Source organism: Mesoplodon bidens, assembly GCF_964165515.1.
Source record: "Mesoplodon bidens genome assembly, chromosome: 17".
In the NCBI taxonomy this organism is placed as follows: Eukaryota; Metazoa; Chordata; class Mammalia; order Artiodactyla; family Ziphiidae; genus Mesoplodon; species Mesoplodon bidens.
The window spans coordinates 74,375,620-74,393,001 of record NC_138174.1 but is presented as its reverse complement, the minus strand read 5'-3'; the positions used below and the strand labels follow the sequence as shown (position 1 = coordinate 74,393,001).

The 17,382-nt window shown below is 43.8% G+C and overlaps 1 protein-coding gene and 1 long non-coding RNA gene across 2 annotated transcripts in view; one reads left to right on the top strand and one right to left on the bottom strand.

Annotated features, from left to right (window-relative positions):
* Positions 1-17,382, bottom strand: part of MYO16 (myosin XVI) — a gene marked incomplete at both ends in the record, with an annotated part of 422,412 nt that overhangs the window by 28,612 nt on the left and 376,418 nt on the right. The window contains one exon of the mRNA XM_081214708.1: positions 4,043-4,201. Coding sequence (XP_081070834.1) covers positions 4,043-4,201 — 159 coding nt within the window. The remainder of the gene's footprint in view (positions 1-4,042; positions 4,202-17,382) is intronic.
* LOC308604918 lies at positions 11,837-14,798 on the top strand. Its single transcript, XR_014013572.1, has 3 exons — positions 11,837-11,915; positions 13,614-13,799; positions 14,625-14,798. It is a non-coding gene; the product is annotated as an uncharacterized lncRNA (long non-coding RNA).

The window sequence follows — 17,382 nt, the reverse complement described above, 5'->3', positions numbered from 1 at the left end:
TATTACATGTTTTCAGAAAATTTAAGCTTTAAAATACTGTATTAATTGATTTTTAATGTGAACTTACACTAAATAAGAGTCTTTTAAAGTTTAATGGAATTCAATTGAGTTTAATTATTTTCATGTATGCTTTTTTGTCTACCATCTGAGACTTTTCAATTTGTCGTACCTTGCAGATATTCCTATTTTACCCCTTTTGCTATCTTTTAGGTTGATTGACTTTTTATTATTCTATTTTACTCTATTAGTTTGGAAATTATACACCTCTCTACTGTGCTTTCAGTGGTTACCTTTGAAATTATAACCTGTTAATGTGATTTATCAGTGTATAATATTAAATATTATTTTTACTCCCTCTAACTTTACTTAGTTTTTTATTGCTCATTTTTCCTTCTTTTACCTGAGCATTCTGGGTCTGTCCATGTTTAATTCTTTCAGTTTTTGTTTTGTTTTGTTTTTATAAGATATCCTTAACTCCCTTTCATTCTTACAGAAGTATTTTACTGTTTGTAAAATTCTAGATTGGCAGCTACTTTATTTGAGCAGGTTAAATACGTTATTTCATTGTCTTTGGACTTCCACTGCTTCTTTAAAGGTAATTTGTCTTTTTTTTTTCCTTTTTAACCTCTGGCTGCCTTTAAGATTCATGCTTGGTTACCAGTGTCTCACTATGATATGCCTAGGAGTATTTTTCTTTGTGTTTATTCTACTCAGGCTTTAGTTTTTAAACAAAAGTGGCATTTACAGAAAGAAAGGTGCACCTTTATTCTATGCACCTGCCTATAAATTTATAGGAACACACTCATTCCTGTTTGTCAATACCACCACATGACCCTCTGTGGTCTGCTGTGGTCTGAATGTTTGTGTACCCCTAAAACTCATATGTTGAAGCCCTACCCCCCAGTGTGGTGGTGTTAGGAGGTGGAGCCCTTGGGAGTTGATTAGGTCATGTGGGTGGAGGCTCCATGAATGGGATTAGTGCCCTTATAACAGGGACCCCGGAGAGCTAGCTCCTTCCTTCCACCACATGAGGGCAAGCAGGAAGCTGGCAATCTGCAACCTGCAAGAGGGATGTCATCGGTGCCAGCACCCTGACCTTGGACTCCAGCCTCCAGAACTGTGGCCAACACATCACTGATCTTTACAGGCCACCTGGCCTGTGACATTTTGTTACACAGCCCAGCCTGGCCACTGCACCCAGCCTCTAGTAACCACTCATCTCTTACTGTCCCTGTAGTTTGCTTTGTCCCAAATGTCATATAAATGCAATCATACTTAGAGTCTTTTGATTCTTTTTTCACTCAGTGCAATGCATTTGTGATGCATCCATTTTGTTGTGTGTAATAATGGTTCATCCTTTTTTATTGCAGAGTTGATCCATGCACTGGTCAGCCTGTGAAATGCTTCTGATGGGCCCACCCAGAGGCACTCACACCTCATGTAACCTCTTCCCACGATTCGACTGGACATGTGGCCTGAATCCAACAAGCTGGATGTGGTTGGAGTGCTGGCTGTCCCCTCCAAGAGCAGCCGTGCAGTGGGCGTGGCTTCTATCCTGGGTGCTCTTCCTTGCTTTCCCATGGACAGCTTGCTCAGGGGAAGCCAGCCACCCTGTTGTGAGGCCTCCCTTGTGGAGATGCTCCTGTGAGTTATGTTGAAATCAAACCATCTTTCCAACCAGCCTCAAGATGACTACAGGTTTGACTGATAGCTGATCACTTCCTCGCAAGGGACCCTGAACCAAAGGCACTCAGCTCAGCCACACCCAGATTCCTGACCCACAGAAACTACAAAACAACAGCCTCTAAGTTCTGGAGGGTAATTTTTACACAGCAATTAATAACGAATACAGTCCAGTCACCAACTGAAGGACAATTCATTTATTTCCAGTTTTAGGTGATTATGAATAAAGGTAGGATACACATTTGTATACAGGTGTTTATATGGATGTTGTTTTCATTTCTCTTTGGTAAACACCCAGGAAGGGGGCTGCTGGGTCATATGGAAAGTGTATGTTTATAAGAAATTGCCAACTTAAACCTGTTTCTTAGTGCTTTCATCAGTGTTGGAGAATTCTCTCCCATTTCTCACCAGATATTTTCTCTTGCCCACAGACTCTCTCTCCTTTCTCCAGAATTCCAAAAACAGTTCTCAGCATATCCTTCAGGTCTCTAAACTATTTTACTGGAATATAGGTTCTAAATCATTTTCTGGAATTTCCACTCTTCTCTTCTGCTTCTTTGTGTTTCATTCTTGATATTTTCTGATTTATCTTCCACTTCCCTAGGATTTTTTTTAATGGCTGTGTCTAATTGACTTTAACCTCATCCTCTATTGTACTTAGTTTTATGACTGCATTTTTCAGTTTCAGAATTTCCATTTGACACGTTTTCATGGTTTCTCTTCTGCTTCTTTGTGTTTCATTCTTGATATTTTCTGATTTATCTTCCACTTCCCTAGGATTTTTTTTTAATGGCTGTGTCTAATTGACTTTAACCTCATCCTCTATTGTACTTAGTTTTATGACTGCATTTTTCAGTTTCAGAATTTCCATTTGACACGTTTTCATGGTTTCTGATTTCTGCTGAGATTCTCATTCTTTTATCTCCTTAGGCCTAGTAAACATACTTATTTTAAAGTATATGGTTTTGAACTCCAATCTTTTGAGCCCCCATGGATAATACACTGCAATGGATTGCTATTTCTGCTTGTAATTTTCATCTGCTTTTGTGTCCTCATGTACCTGGTTCTTTTTGATTATGTGTTGAACTTTGTATTTGAAAAATGGTTTGTAAGAACATTCTGAAGTCTAGAATACTGTAATTGTCCTTTGGGATAGATTATACTTTTTTTCTCCCAGGTACCTGTGGGCCCTGTCAATCCTGGAGGACCTCACTCCTGTCCCAGGGATTGAGAAGATTCATAGCTGAGCTGGGGTTCCTGGTTTTTCTCCTGACTCTCAGGATGGACCCTTCAAGGCTTCACCCCAGGGCCTTGGCAGGTGCTGGACTCAGCCTGCCCCCACAATCCTAAAAGGCACAGCCAAGCTTCTCAGCTACCTCCTGTGGACTCAGTGAATGCCCCAATGTCCTTCAGAGAAAAGCTTAGAATATAGGCTTCTTTGCTTGGCCTTCATTGCATCCCGTGCCCACCTTCTCAGTCTCTTCAAGAAAAGATTGGTCTGAATTTTCCCTTCAGACAACACTAGAAGCCCTGGGCTTCTTCTAGTGTGGGAGGAATAAGCTATTTGTTTAAGCCACTATTAAACAGGGTTTGGATACACACAGTCAAGCCAATTTCTACAGGTTACCTTCAATGATACACTCACATCGAACACCTAAAGCCAGTGTGGTGTTTATCATTCCTTCAGTAATATTTTCCTTCACAGTTTTGAGGTATGAAAAGAAAAAGGGGAGGGGGGAGGGATAAAATAGGAGTTTGGGATTAAAATATATGCACTGCTATATATAAAATAGATAACCAACAGGGACCTATTGTATAGCATGGGAAACTATACTCAATTGCTTGTAATAATCTATTAGGGAAAAGAACACACACACACACACACATATATATATATATACATACACATATATACACACACATATATATATCTGAATCACTTTGCTGTACACCTGAATCTAACCAACATTATAAATCAACTATATTGCAATAATTTTTTTAAATAAATAATAAATAAATAAATTTTTAAAAGAAATGAAAAAGATATATTTTTCATTAAAAATACTGTTAGAGCATCCATCGCCTCCTTCTGCTCAGTATACGTCTCATTTTATACTGGTTTCCACAGACCAAATACTCCATAAAAATCTCTGAAAAGTCAACTAATACCGAATGCAATCTGAATTCTTTAACTTGAAAATAATAAGTTGACAACACACCTTAGAGTGATATTTCATACTTTATACCCTTTTCCAGTTTTTAAGCCTACTTCATTTTTGTTTTAATTCCATTCTCCCTAGAAAGTTGATACAACTTAGAACGTATATCTATTTACTTCTGGGTGTAAAGAGGTGCTTACCGTTTGAGACGGAATTTCCATTTTCAGCAGTGATCGCGCTGGAGAGTGAATTAGATAATTGAATCCCATGGTTATTTGCATTTCTATCTTGGGTTTCTGATGCAATTTCTGATGTACCAAGATCATCTCGGCTAGTAAGGTTCATGTTAGTTTCAAAACCTGAAACAAATTGTAAAAAAAAAATTCTTCTTTTCTGATAAAGTGTACTGAGCAAGTTGAATCAAATAGTGGAAGGGAATATTAAAACTTATGAAAACAAACATTAATTATGTTTGAAACAGTAAATTAATAATCACCCTTAATCAAACGTATAGCCTACAGAATATTCACCAAAGTTTGACATAACACTGTTAAACATAATGGGATGCATTCAGTGGCAATAACGAATTTCATAACTCGTTATTTTCAAACATTATTATGAAATTCTATCAAGAAATTTTGGTATCCTATGTCTACTTACTTGTCATTACAGAACTGCCTATCTTGAGAAGGTTGTTTCCTAAAAGAAGCATGGCAATGTATTCATGTTTCAGAAGTTTTCTGAGCTTTTCAATTAAGTCGAGCGGAGGCAACCTTATAGCTTAAAAAAAAAGGTAGCACATAGATTTTCGCTATTGTTACAAAGTTTATTATCCACTTAGGGAGACTGACCTTCAAAACCCGACTTCTGCATATTCTATACAGTAACCAAATCACCTATAGATGTTTAATGCATGCGCAGTATCGAGTTCTCTGAGGTGAAGAACACAGAAGCCACTGTGTCCACGTCAGGCTGAAGAGCTGAAAGCAGCCCTCCAGCCCTGTGGGGAAGCTGTTCACCGTCAGGGATTTGCCGTGTTGCTTCTGCCCCTTGCCTGTGGGTGCAGAGTGGACGCTAGGTATCTCTTAGTCAGACTGTTCTGAAGTTTTAGGCCAATACGTTATTCAAAAAGGATGATCAACGTAATATGCTTCATTACATTTTACGGAAGGAGGGACACTTTACCCACCGTACCGGCAGCAGGAAGCAGGGGGCCAGCCCCCCCGAACTCATCCCCAAGGCTGGGCTGGGCAGGATCCTAGCTCTCCCTCCTGGATGCTGTCTCCCCGCGCCCTTGAGACTTGCACTCAAATAGCGCCCAGGCCCTCAGCATCTACCCAGATGCTCACACTGACACGTTTTGGTGCTTGGCATACACATACCCTATGCCTGGGATGCCCTCTCCCTGCTCAGCCCTCTTCGCTCCCCACCATCAGTAATCTTGCTCAGAGCATCTTCCGTGCAGTGCAGTGGCTGCTCCTTTACAAGTGAGCAGGTCTGCTGTGCCCAGACAGGAGACCGTTCCAAGGCTTAGAGAAGGAAGATGTGGACAGATAGAATGAGGGCAAAATGAGCAGGGCTTTGACAACCAGGTGGAAGAGGTTCTATTTCCACGACCCAGGGAGTAGCTCCAGACCCCTTGCATTGAAACAACAAGTGAAAAGGCTTTGGCCAGGCCAAGGTGGGAATAGCGGCCAAGACGAGATCGGGTGATCGTCACCATCTTAGCTCTTGACAGCCAGAGATTATTGAATGGGCTGGAACTGAAAGAGTATCTATTCAACTTGGTCAACTCTATTTTGCCTTTTTAAAAATAATCTTCTGAAAATCAGTAAAACAGGTTTGGTTTTAAAGCTATCTCAAGACACAGACATTCACCTGCTTTTATTTCTCTTTAAGCTTTTTTTTTTTTCACTCTTTAATTCAGTTGTTTATTGAATGCTTACTCTGGCCAGACTCTCTCCACTAGCTGGAGGTCCCGTAATGTGTAGACAGGTAGCTTGGAGCGTCACCTGCAGGACTGTCATTGACAACAAACAAACAAAGGAACAAGCAAGCAGATGAAGGAACTCGGTGGGCTCCCAGCTGGGTGGCAGTGGGGCTGGGCAGCCCTGGTTCTCTGGCAGTGGGTCAGGGAACCTTCTCCAGGGGCTCTTGTTTAGGCTCAGAGTGTGAAGCAGGGCGTAGCACCTAGGTAACAGGGACGTCCTCTTAGGTCTGGCGGTACAGGACCCAGTCCTCTGAGACACTGTGTGAACTCCTGGTACGGATATGTGATGCTAGCTTCCCCCAGAATGGATTTCTATCTCATAAACAACTGCTATATGTAAATTATAGTCGAACCCTCCATTTTTGCTATTAAAGTTAAAAAAAAACATCTTCATATGTCCAATCAGCAGGTTCACTTGTAGCCAAGAAATGTTTTAAAATGCGTCACAAAACTTAGGCTGTGATCCTTACGTTATCTACTAAAATGTTCTCTATGTTTGTACCGTAAGAGCGCATGTCTGTCTATTCCAAGGATGGCTCTGGATTGGAATAAGGGAGCGAGTCCTTCTTAAGACGGAAGAATAAGTGGTCAACCTGGTGACAATTATTCACACTGTTCTTACGGTAATTACCATTTCCTGCATGTTTATTATGTGCCAATCCCCTGCTAGAGGTGGGACTTGACTTAGTTCTCATTTTCATAACAATTCTGAAGAGATGTCACTCCCTCGCCTGTTTTTGAGATGAGGTCACTGAGGCCTGAGGAGGTGAATCTACCCGCAAACATTTCACAGTAAGCCGGTGTGTTGCCGCTGGGTTTAGACCGAGGCGTGCAGGGCTCTGCCGTCCACCCACACTCATTCTTTGGCTTGGCCCCTTCCTTATTTCCTTTGCTGATGTAAAGAATAAAGCAGCTTCTTTTCTGTGCCTTTATCACCCATGCCTCAGTGGTAATGAACTGGGGACCCCAGCTTGAAAAACTGTCCTCTAGCCACTGAAATAGAGTTGCAACATCAATATCGACATCGCCACTTTGGGGTTATGCTTATTCATGAATATTAACCAAGGAATTCTTGGTTACTACATTCTGTGTCAGCCTCTTCTCATAAACACGCTGACTCCACGTTGAACCCGTGCATGAGAGTCTGTGCCCCAACTTGTTCATTACTTGATTCAACCCCAATGAGGTTTTGACTCTCAAAAATTTGATTTTACTGTAAAGTTGTCAGTTTCATGCAAGAACGGTTGCGACATTCCTCGTCAAAAGTACACTCATTATTTAAACACCGAAGGAATTGCAATGGCATCCCATCAAGAGGACCCCGGCATGAAGTCTGAAGAAGGCTTGGTTATAAAAGTGCAGGTACAGGAGGGACATTTTGTGGAAAATTTTAAAAAACAACACAGATCAAATACAGTCATCAGGGCTTCCCTGGTGGTGCAGTGGTTGGGAGTCCACCTGCCGATGCAGGGGACACGGGTTCATGCCCCGGTCCGGGAAGATCCCACATGCCGCGGAGCAGCTGGGCCCGTGAGCCATGGCCACTGAGCCTGCGTGTCCGGAGCCTGTGCTCCGCAACGGGAGAGGCTACAACAGTGAGAGGCCCGTGTACCAAAAAAAAAAAAAAATACAGTCATCAAGTTTGTTTGAGGGTGAAGAAAAGTCACACCAAAAGAAAATATTTTAGATTCTTAATGAATCTAAACAAACAAGTAAGGAAGTGAGGGCTGGAAAATCCCACATAGAGATTTAAGGGTGTGTCTGAGTCTTTTTTGTATCTCTGCATCTTGTGAAATCAGTGGCCTGTGTAGTTCAGGGGCAGCCTTCTGATGGGCGCATCGTAACATTAGCTAATTCGAATTCCTGTGGAATTTTCTTGTAGCCTGTGAACAGGGTTTCTCTGTGACCGCCCCCTGCTTCCTGGTGCTGTTCTCACAGGTACAGGAAAGATGAATCACATCGGGGGATGTGACTCAAAGATATAGTCTCAGTCTTCACATTAAGATATGATGATTGAACACAAGTTTGCAATGAAGGCACATTCAAGTTGAGTATTAATCGAACGAGACAATTCTACCAAATCTCAAAATATGAATGCAAAAACAATTCCGAAGTCTAGTGCTAGCTTTTATATAACGAGAGTATAAGGCTGGATGCGTGTGATGCTTTGAAAACTGTGGTTTTCAATAGGAGATGATACTGCGCCCCACACCCGCCACACCCACTCCCGACCTCTCCAGGGGACATTTGACTCTGTCTGGAGACATTTTTGGTTTTCACACCGGGGAGGTGGGTGCTACTGGCATCTAGTGGGTAGAGGTAAGGGATGCTGCAAAACCCCCTACAATGCACAGGACAGGCCTCCAGGATGAAGACTGGACAAGACATCTGGCCTGGGATGTCAACAGGGCCGATGTTGACAAACCCTGCTTTAAAAGCTAAGTCATGGGATTTCCCTGGCGGTCCAATGGTTAAGACTCCATGCTTCCACTGCAGGGGGTGCTGGCTCGATCCCTGGTCGGGGAACTGAGATGCCACGTGTCACGTGGCATAGCCAAAAGAAAAAAGATTTTTTTTTAATTAAAAAAAAAAAGTCAGTTCATGCCATTTCCCACTCACATCTCTCCACCGGTTTCTTATTTTGCTCAGGTCACGATCCAAAGGCTTCCTGAGGCTGAGGGACCCTCCAGGACCCTGCTCCCTGCTCGCCTTGGACCTCATTTCCAACTACCCATCTGCCACACCCCTCCCCCACCCCACCAGCTTCTCTGCATCCCTGCACTCATCCTCTAACTCTCCCAGAGTGAAGCCGGGGCCTCTGCGCTTTGTTCAGGGCTCCGTGCTAACTACCCTGAGCAGAAAGGCCTTCCCAACAACCTTCTGGAAAATGGCACCCCTCTCCCTTCCCCAGGTCAATTTCTGTCCTCACAACTTGCTTTAGCTTTCTACACGGTCCTTCTCATCACATGACATGTTACGCTTCAAGCGTTTGTTTGTTTTCTGTCTCCACCTTCCAGAAAATCGACACCACGAGCTCAAATGCAATCTCGGTGCCTCCAAGGGTGCCTGCACATAGTAGGTGCTCAATAAGTATTTGTTGAAAGAAAGAGAAAAAAGAATAATAAATGAATGAATACAACAACATTGCTATAAAAAATCCACTTTCTTAAAGAAACCACACTCTGTGTAACTGCGAAATAGTTGACAAGTTTACTAACTGAAGAATTCATGTGAATTATTACAGAGAAGGCATACACCACAGTAATCATTTCTCCCCATTCACATGAGATTACTGGAAATTTATAGAAGGATTTCCACTGTTAATGATATGCCTTGAGTTCTAATCTCCACTTATTTAACATTTTAAGGTAAGGAAATTTCAGTGTGTGTGGTCAACATGTTTTACTCATTCAAAGGGCCAGAGCTGTTTGCTTTCTATCTAAGAGTGTTAAACTGGACAAGACACAATAGCCAAGATACGGAAGCAACCCACTGATGGATGAATGGATAAAGAAGATGTGGTACATATATGCAATGGAATACTACTCAGCCATAAAAAGAATGAAATCTTGCCATTCATGACTACATGGATGGACCTTGAAGGTATCATGTTAAGTGAAATAAGTCAGACAGAGAAAGACAAATTACTGTATGATTTCACTTATATGTGGAATTTAAAAAACAAAACAAATGAACAAACATAACAAAGCAGACACAGAGTCATAGATACAGAGAGCAAACAGGTAGTTGCCAGAGGGAAGAGTGGCAGAGGATGAGAGAAATGGTGAGGGAGATTGAGAGGAACGAAGCTTCCAGTTACAGAATAAATGAGTCACGGGTATGAAATGTACAGTGTGGGGAATATAGTCAATAATAATGTCATAGCTTTTAAACACAAACAAAATCAAAGGGCCAGAGCTGTTTGATTTCAACCTAAGAGCATTAACTTGGAGAAGAAAACACTTGTGAATATTGGAAATCTATTCCTGACCAACAGTAGGAGATTTCGTGTTTTCACTATTTTCCCACTAATTACCACTGATAATTATGTAATTGTTGTCCTACAAATACACAAGTTTCATGCATAGTTGCTTTTTTAAAAAGTCTTACTTTACATGGTTTTACAATGTCGAATGTCAGGAAATTATCATTGATTTGGTCAGTGTTGACTCCTGGAATCTTGAAGGCTGGAGACGGGTGGAAGCTGGTTGACCCCAAGTCTACACGGGAGGCTCCAGATCCCACGCCACTTTCAAAGACCACTGCTAAGGCCCGTGAGAGTTAAGCAAATCACCCACAGTTAACATCTGTGTGCCTGACAGCTTTTTCTGACAAAATTTCTACAGCAATGTTGTTGTAGTGATTTTTTTGTTACTTCTTCTTCTTTCTTTTTCTTTCAGCAGATCTTTATTGAGCATCTAGTGTGCGCAGGCACTGTTCTAAGCACAGAACCATGAGTATTTTGCTTTGCTTTGTCTTCTCATTTTAAATAAACATCCACTTTGCTCCCTAAATTTTGGCCATTTTTATTCTTTTTCTTAAAGAAGTTTCTCCTTCCCCCAATTGCATAAGTTTCAATTTCTTGAAAACAAATAAAACCCAGAACCTGTCCCAAACATAGAGGGCCCTGGCAGCAATGCATCTGATCCAGTCCTGGCTCCTAGGACTTGACTCTCGCTGGGAGATGTCAGTGAATAAGGTGACAAGGGCGCATGACATCTGGCTTTCACTGATACTCCATGAAAGCTTGCTGCTGTTTTACACGATCCTCAGAGCAATGTCCGAGCAGAAAAAGCCTAACTCTTCACTGGTCACAGGACTGGAGTGCAAGTTTACCTGGGAGTCAGAGGTGTAAGTTCACGGAAGGGGACATATCTGGAAGAGGAGAGGAAGCAGGGTTTTGCTGGGAGACGGAGGCTAAGCAGAGGAACTTCTCTCAGGAAAGGGATGCAAAGATTTTCAGGGGAGGAGGGAAGCTTCTTACTAGGGAGGAAGATGACTCCTTGAATAAGTTTGGGGCGCTCGAGAAACACGTGAGTGTGGTGAGCGACTCAGAGAACTCCCTCCAAATCTACAGCCAGAGGAAAGTGGCAAAAGGCACAGGGGCTAGTCCATCCGTGGGAAACAGTGAGATGCCCTTGAATCGGTGGCCACTCTGGGGGCTTTGTGTGAGCTGAATGCAGAGTGATGAGCCGTGGGCCAACCACACTCCTCCTCTACATCAGGAGGCTTCTCCAGGGATGGAACACGTAATTCTAAAGTCCTACACACGTTCAAATGGTATGCAAAGAATTAGCCAAGAGCTTTTAGAAATATATACCTAAAAGAAATGATTCCTTAAATGCTCCCATTCTAGAGGGGTGGTAAGACACGATAAATGACAGGAATGTATGGAAACAATTGACAAAGTGCAAGAAGAAAAAGCACAGATGAGTGTCCAACTATCTTGGGGGATTTAGGGGTGAATAATCTGTAATAGTCATTGTGGGATGCTCAGCTGAGTTAATGTTGGCTGGGTTGTGTGTGTGTGTGTTAAAGCCTTTGACACTTAAAATGCCAACATGTACAGGAGATCCAGGGTGCATCCTAACAGGTGCCTCTTCTCAGGCTTCTGGATGGTGACTCGACACAAAAGGTGATCAACTCGAAGGCGATCGTCTCCAGAGCACCTTCAGCAGCAGACCAGGGGCAGAAAGGAAAGCCATGCAAATGCCCAGGGATCCACAGAAGAGGGGGGGGGGGCTTCGGTGGCCAGGTGAGCCCCGCAGGGCGAGCATGGGGAGAAAACACGGGATTTGCAAGCAGGGACAGAATGCGGCGACGGGGAGGGAAAAGGAAGCCGCAATGTAGAGCAGCAGAGGGAGCACCTCACGGGCTCTGCCGCAGCGCTGCCCTGGGGTGTGGGAGGAGCCTGGACCCTCCTGGGCATCACACAGGGAATTCCAGCAAGTATCCGAGTGAGGGTGTGCCTGGAAGGAGGCTGTATCTCTCGGGAGGGAGATCTCTTCCAGGAAAAGTGACATTCCTACAAGTAAAGAGGCAGACGGCAGAGCACATGTGACAGTGGATACGAACGGTCAGATGTAAGCACGGAGGGGGGAGCGCGCGGGACGGAGGGTGGGTGGCAGGCAGAGGCGAAAGGCTTCTTGAAGCAGGGGGAGGCTCACGGCACCAAATGCCGCAGAAAGGTCAAGGAGAAGGAGGAAAGACCGAGCCATGGAGTGTTTCTTTGGGAAGAATGCTTAAAAACATCACTTCCCTCTGGGTGACCTGGATTTGAGATAGCTTTAGGGTGTACTTTGGAAATGGATGAGATTAAGATCCAGGTTTCTGGAACGCAAGAGAAAAACAAACGATAGCTGTTTGACTGATTTAAGGTTGAGAGTGCTATGCAAGGCATAAAAAATGTGAACATACATTTTAAACTCATTACTCATGCTGGCGATCATTCATTCTGCAACTCTATAGGAAAATTCCTCTGCAGAAAGGCTACTGCAGGGAGGAATGTGCTTGTTTTTTCCTATTTGGCATTAAGGAAAAGTACAAAGTCTGAGGCAGGAGCCTGGCGCGGTCCTGCTGCTTCTCAGCCTCCCGTTTTTAAAATTGAGAAGTCGCAGCTCGACTCTGCTGACAGACACACATAGATGGTGTGTCACTACACGTGGGTAGGACCGCTCAGACCCGAAATCGGCATCCAGCTTGTGCTAAACCAAATCTACTTTGAGTTCCAAGGAACAATGCCTTTTAAATCTCTTATTTCTCTGAAATCTTACATTATTGCACATGAGGAAAAAACACACACACAAAAATAAGGATCCAGAGATCACTCCCCAGGCCCCGTGCACTCTAACAGGTTTCTAGGACATGAATAAGACTTTTTCTTATCCATGAGAGTATAACCCAGACGTCCGGCAGATCGCCTCAGAGAAAAACAAATGTCAAGGGTAGGGATTCAGGTAGACACAGTGGCTGGTCCTAAACTCAAACAGGAAGAGAGATTTCACGTGGGGCGTTGTGTAAGGAGATGTGAGATGTCAGCAGAGGCCAAATTATCAAAGAGGTGTGGTCAGGAGGGCACACGGAAGAGGCGTGTGTTTTGAACAGCAGGAGTCTAAGCGACGTGAACCAGACTTCATCATCCCTTTGCTAATAGTCCCAGAAATGGATCAAGAGAGGGCTTCCATGTCTACCAGTGTTGGGGACCAAATGATGTCCCCATGTGATGACTCTTGTGGCAGCCGCATTCCACAACATGGTCATATGGCTATAAGAACTGATAACTCAAGAAGCAGAGAAGTACAACACTGCGGCGACAGGCAAGGATGGGTGGGTTGAGAACATATATTAGCTGGACTTGCTTCTTACCCTAAGAGGCTAGAGCCGGCCCCTGGGGTTCCTCCCTACTTAAAAAAAAAAAAACCCTTATGAAATCATCATTCTTGAATAGATCAAGATTGCTCTTGACCTTGTGTGTTGATCAGTCTTCTGCAGCAGAAAGTGTCACCAAGACGCACGCTTGGGGTTAAGTCAGGTGGAAGGAAAGGGCTTCCTTGCCCACCCGCCTTAGCTCGCGCCACCCACTCCCCTGCCAAGTCTTAGGAGATGGTTTGTGCTAAAAACACCAACCGAGGCAGGAAATAGAGTGATATCTTCAACAACATATGTGCTGAGCAGGGCAAGAATGTACCCATAGTAAAGCTAAAAAATGACTGTCAGTATAAATAAGGTTTGCAGAAACCAAAAAGGCACAGAGAATTATGTTGTGTCAACTTTCTTTTCAGTTTGACGAGCTGTGGTTCCTTTTGGGCCCAACTCTCCTGTCCCTGCCATCGCGGGAAGAAGCGTGGCCACCCTTCCTTTCCCTGGAGCTCGCCTCCCCTATAAGGAGCTGAATATGCAACATCTAAACCACAAGCTGGCCTGGCCTGGAGGCCCGTTCCTCGTGTTTAATCTCATGGGTCACGCGGGTATTTATATAGCTGGTATTTTTACATTTCCTCAATGCCAGGTGGTAACATAACTCCAGGAGGCCTGGAACACCACACCTGCACAGCTGCACTAGGTTGACAGTGTATGTCCTGGTTTAGGTGTGTGCTTTTCTCCAGAAAGCAAAGGTGGAGAGGACGATATTCCTTTTCATTTATTGGGAGCTTTCGGTATTTGTTGACACTTGTATGGTGTCACATGGATGGGAGACTGGTAATACCTACCATCTGAAAAAACAAGGAGGGTACCCCCAAGACACCTCCATCAGGTTCTACATCCTTTCTCACGGGAACAACCAACACCCAGCAGCAGATCCCTTTAGAATAAGAACTGTTTATTTATTTATGTTTTCATTTCCATGAGAATTGTATTGACTTTATTCTGTCTCTCGGTATTTAACCAACTTTATATATATATATATATATATATATATATATATATATATATATATATATATATATATTTTTTTTTTTTTTTTTTTTTTTTTTTTTTTTTGCGGTACGCAGGCCTCTCACTGCTGTGGCCTCTACCATTGCAGAGCACAGGCTCCAGAGGCGGAGGCTCAGCGGCCATGGCTCACGGGCCCAGCCGCTCCATGGCACGTGGGATCTTCCCGGACCGGGGCACGAACCTGTGTCCCCTGCATCGGCAGGCGGACTCTTAACCACTGCGCCACCAGGGAAGCCCCACCTTTATATTTAGCTCGTCCTGGAGCCCTTCTTGGATTTTTAATGTTTAGCTAAATTGTTGAAGAACAACTACTTCAGTCCTTGAGAAGTATATAATCTACGTTTGCTCCATTTCAGGGACACCAGCTCGTGCTCCCGTCACAACATGCTGCTCTAGTGCCTTCTGTCCATCCCCTACCTTCACGGCGTGAACCTCAGAACAACCAGAGACGTGGCTGAATCACTTACATGTCATACGAGACAAACTCTCATTGTTGGCATTCATTTCACTGATGTAGTTGCAGCCGGGTCAGAGAGAACCAGTAAAATCAGCAAAAGTTCAAAGCCAAAATGCAGTGGTGTATACTGAGTCTTTTCAAAATCCTTGTTCAGAACTAATTATAAACTTTATCCACCCCAGATATTTAAGAGCCCCAAGGTCACAAGCCAGGACCAATGAAAACAGGCAGGAGCCACAGACCTCAAGCCTCTGCCTGCGGGCACATTTCATGAGGAGAACACAGGGCAGGCCTGGGGCAAGACCCCTGGGGCTGGGGCTTGGGAACCCCGGAGGGCTCAGGACCGCAGTGATTTCCACTGGTGCAGAGACATGGCCACGTTTTAACAGCCTGGCGGTGCCCTGCACGTCTGTAGATCAGCCCCACTGCCCACCCCGGGTGGCTGCTAGGCAGCAGCTCTGAGGTCTTACATAACAAATTAAAAATATCTATACAGACTTAAAGTCAGAATTCTCCTCAAGCCATGTGGCCTGTTTCTTTGATGGCTCCCATGATTGTGTCCTTTACAGAAGTAGTAGACGGGTGGACACTACTAATTCCTTGTGCCTTCAAACCCTATGTGCCTGTGACTGAATGTCCCCGGAGCCATCGCAGTGGCGGTGTCACATCACAGAGATGTCGGCCACTCGGGAAGGATGGGACACTGGGAGGGACACTGAGGGAAAGGCTGAGCTGATCTCAGAGGCTTTCATCTCACCCAGAACTACAGGAAGAAAGACCCTCGGAGCCAGTCAGGAGGTGGCGGTCCCATCCTCATGGGCCCACAGCTAAGCATTTCTCATCCTTCATTTTTAAGGCATATACGTTTACCAGCACATGAATGTAGGAAAACCCTTTGCCCACACCCTGGTGTAGCTCCTCCAAAACATCACTCGGTGACGCCATCACGTCCTTGCATAAACCCTCCTCTTACGGGGCAAGACGCACTGGTCTCAGCCTGTTTCTCTCACTGCTTTGGTTTCACCCTCCTCCCTCCCTCTAGATAAATCCTACCTTCCAGATCAGTGTTGCAAAGAACATATTTATGGGTTGGAAAATCAATTTAGTGGGTCATGATAAGCACTTGAAAACGAAAGAGAGTAGAATGAATTGAATAAAAATGCAGCATTTCACAAACATGAAGGGTAAGCAGTTTGAGAAACCCAAACAGTATCTTCATGGACAAGGTTTCTTGCTGCCTGGGTACCTCGGATCTCTCGTGTTTCCCTGCTGTGAGCTGCTTCTGAGCAGATCCCATATTTTACTTTTAAAATCCATACAATTTAGTACAACGCCCTGCACAAAACACACCCTCAATGTGTATTTTGAATAAATGAATGAAGCCCGCCCTTCTCATTTAACGATTTTTCCAAACCTCTTTGAAAACTTGAGGCAAGTAGCAAACAGCAACACAAATATTGTTACTCATTGAATCATTTTGCCTGAAGTGAACCTCTGATTTTTTTAATCCTGAAAAGGACTTTGTGTCTTGGGGGCAATGTCATAGAATGATTTTATTGTCTGAAAAATGGAATCTTTTCCCTAAAATCATTACAGAGTGTTCCTTAAGATGGATTTGACCCCTGCAGCAATGGAAATGCTCTCTGATTAGCAGCTGGACCACATTGCTGGGTTTTCTAATGATCATCAGATTAAAAAGACATTTTTATAATCCCTCATCACCACACAGAAGCCCAGTGCCTCTGCCCCATGTCGCTGTCCCAGCCTCTGGAGATTAGACATGATTTCCAGCCTGGGTAAGTGAACTACATCAGTGAAATGAACGCCAGCCATTAGAGTTTTACTGTCTCGTTTGACACGTATGCAATTCAACCAAATATCTGGTTGTGCTAAGTTTCATGTGGTGGGTAGGGGATGGACAGAAGGCACTGGAAGGCATGTCACGACGGGAGCACGAGCTGGTGTCCCTTAAATGGAGCAAACGTAGGTTACATATTTTTCTCAAGGACTGAAGTAGTTATTCTTTCTTTCAGTCTTTTAAAAAAATTTTTATTTTATATTGGAGTATAGTTGATTTACAATGCTGTGTTAGTTTCGGGTGCACAGCAAAGTGATTCAGTTATATATATATTATTTTTCAGATTCTTTTCCCTTATAGGTTATTACAAGATACTGCATAGAATTCCTGTGCTAGACAGTAGGTCCTTGTTGGTTATATATTTTATATATAGTGGTGTGTACCTGTTAATCCCAACCTCCTAATTTATCGCCCCCACCCCTTTCCCCTTTGGTAACCATGAGTTTGTTTTCTATGTCTGTGAGTCTGTTTCTGTTTTGTAAATAAGTTCATGTGTCATATTTTAGATTCCACGTATAAGTGATATCGCATGATATTTGTCTTTCTCTTTCTGACTTACTTCACCTAGTATGATAATCTCTAGGTCCATGAAGTAGTTATTCTTTTTTTTTTTTTTTTTGCGGTACACGGGCCTCTCACTGTTGTGGCCCCTCCCGCTGCAGAGCACAGGCTCCGGACGCGCAGGCTCAGCGGCCATGGCTCACGGGCCCAGCCGCTCCGCAGCATGTGGGATCTTCCCGGACCGGGGCATGAACCCGTGTCCCCTGCATTGGCAGGCGGACCCCCAACCACTGCGCCA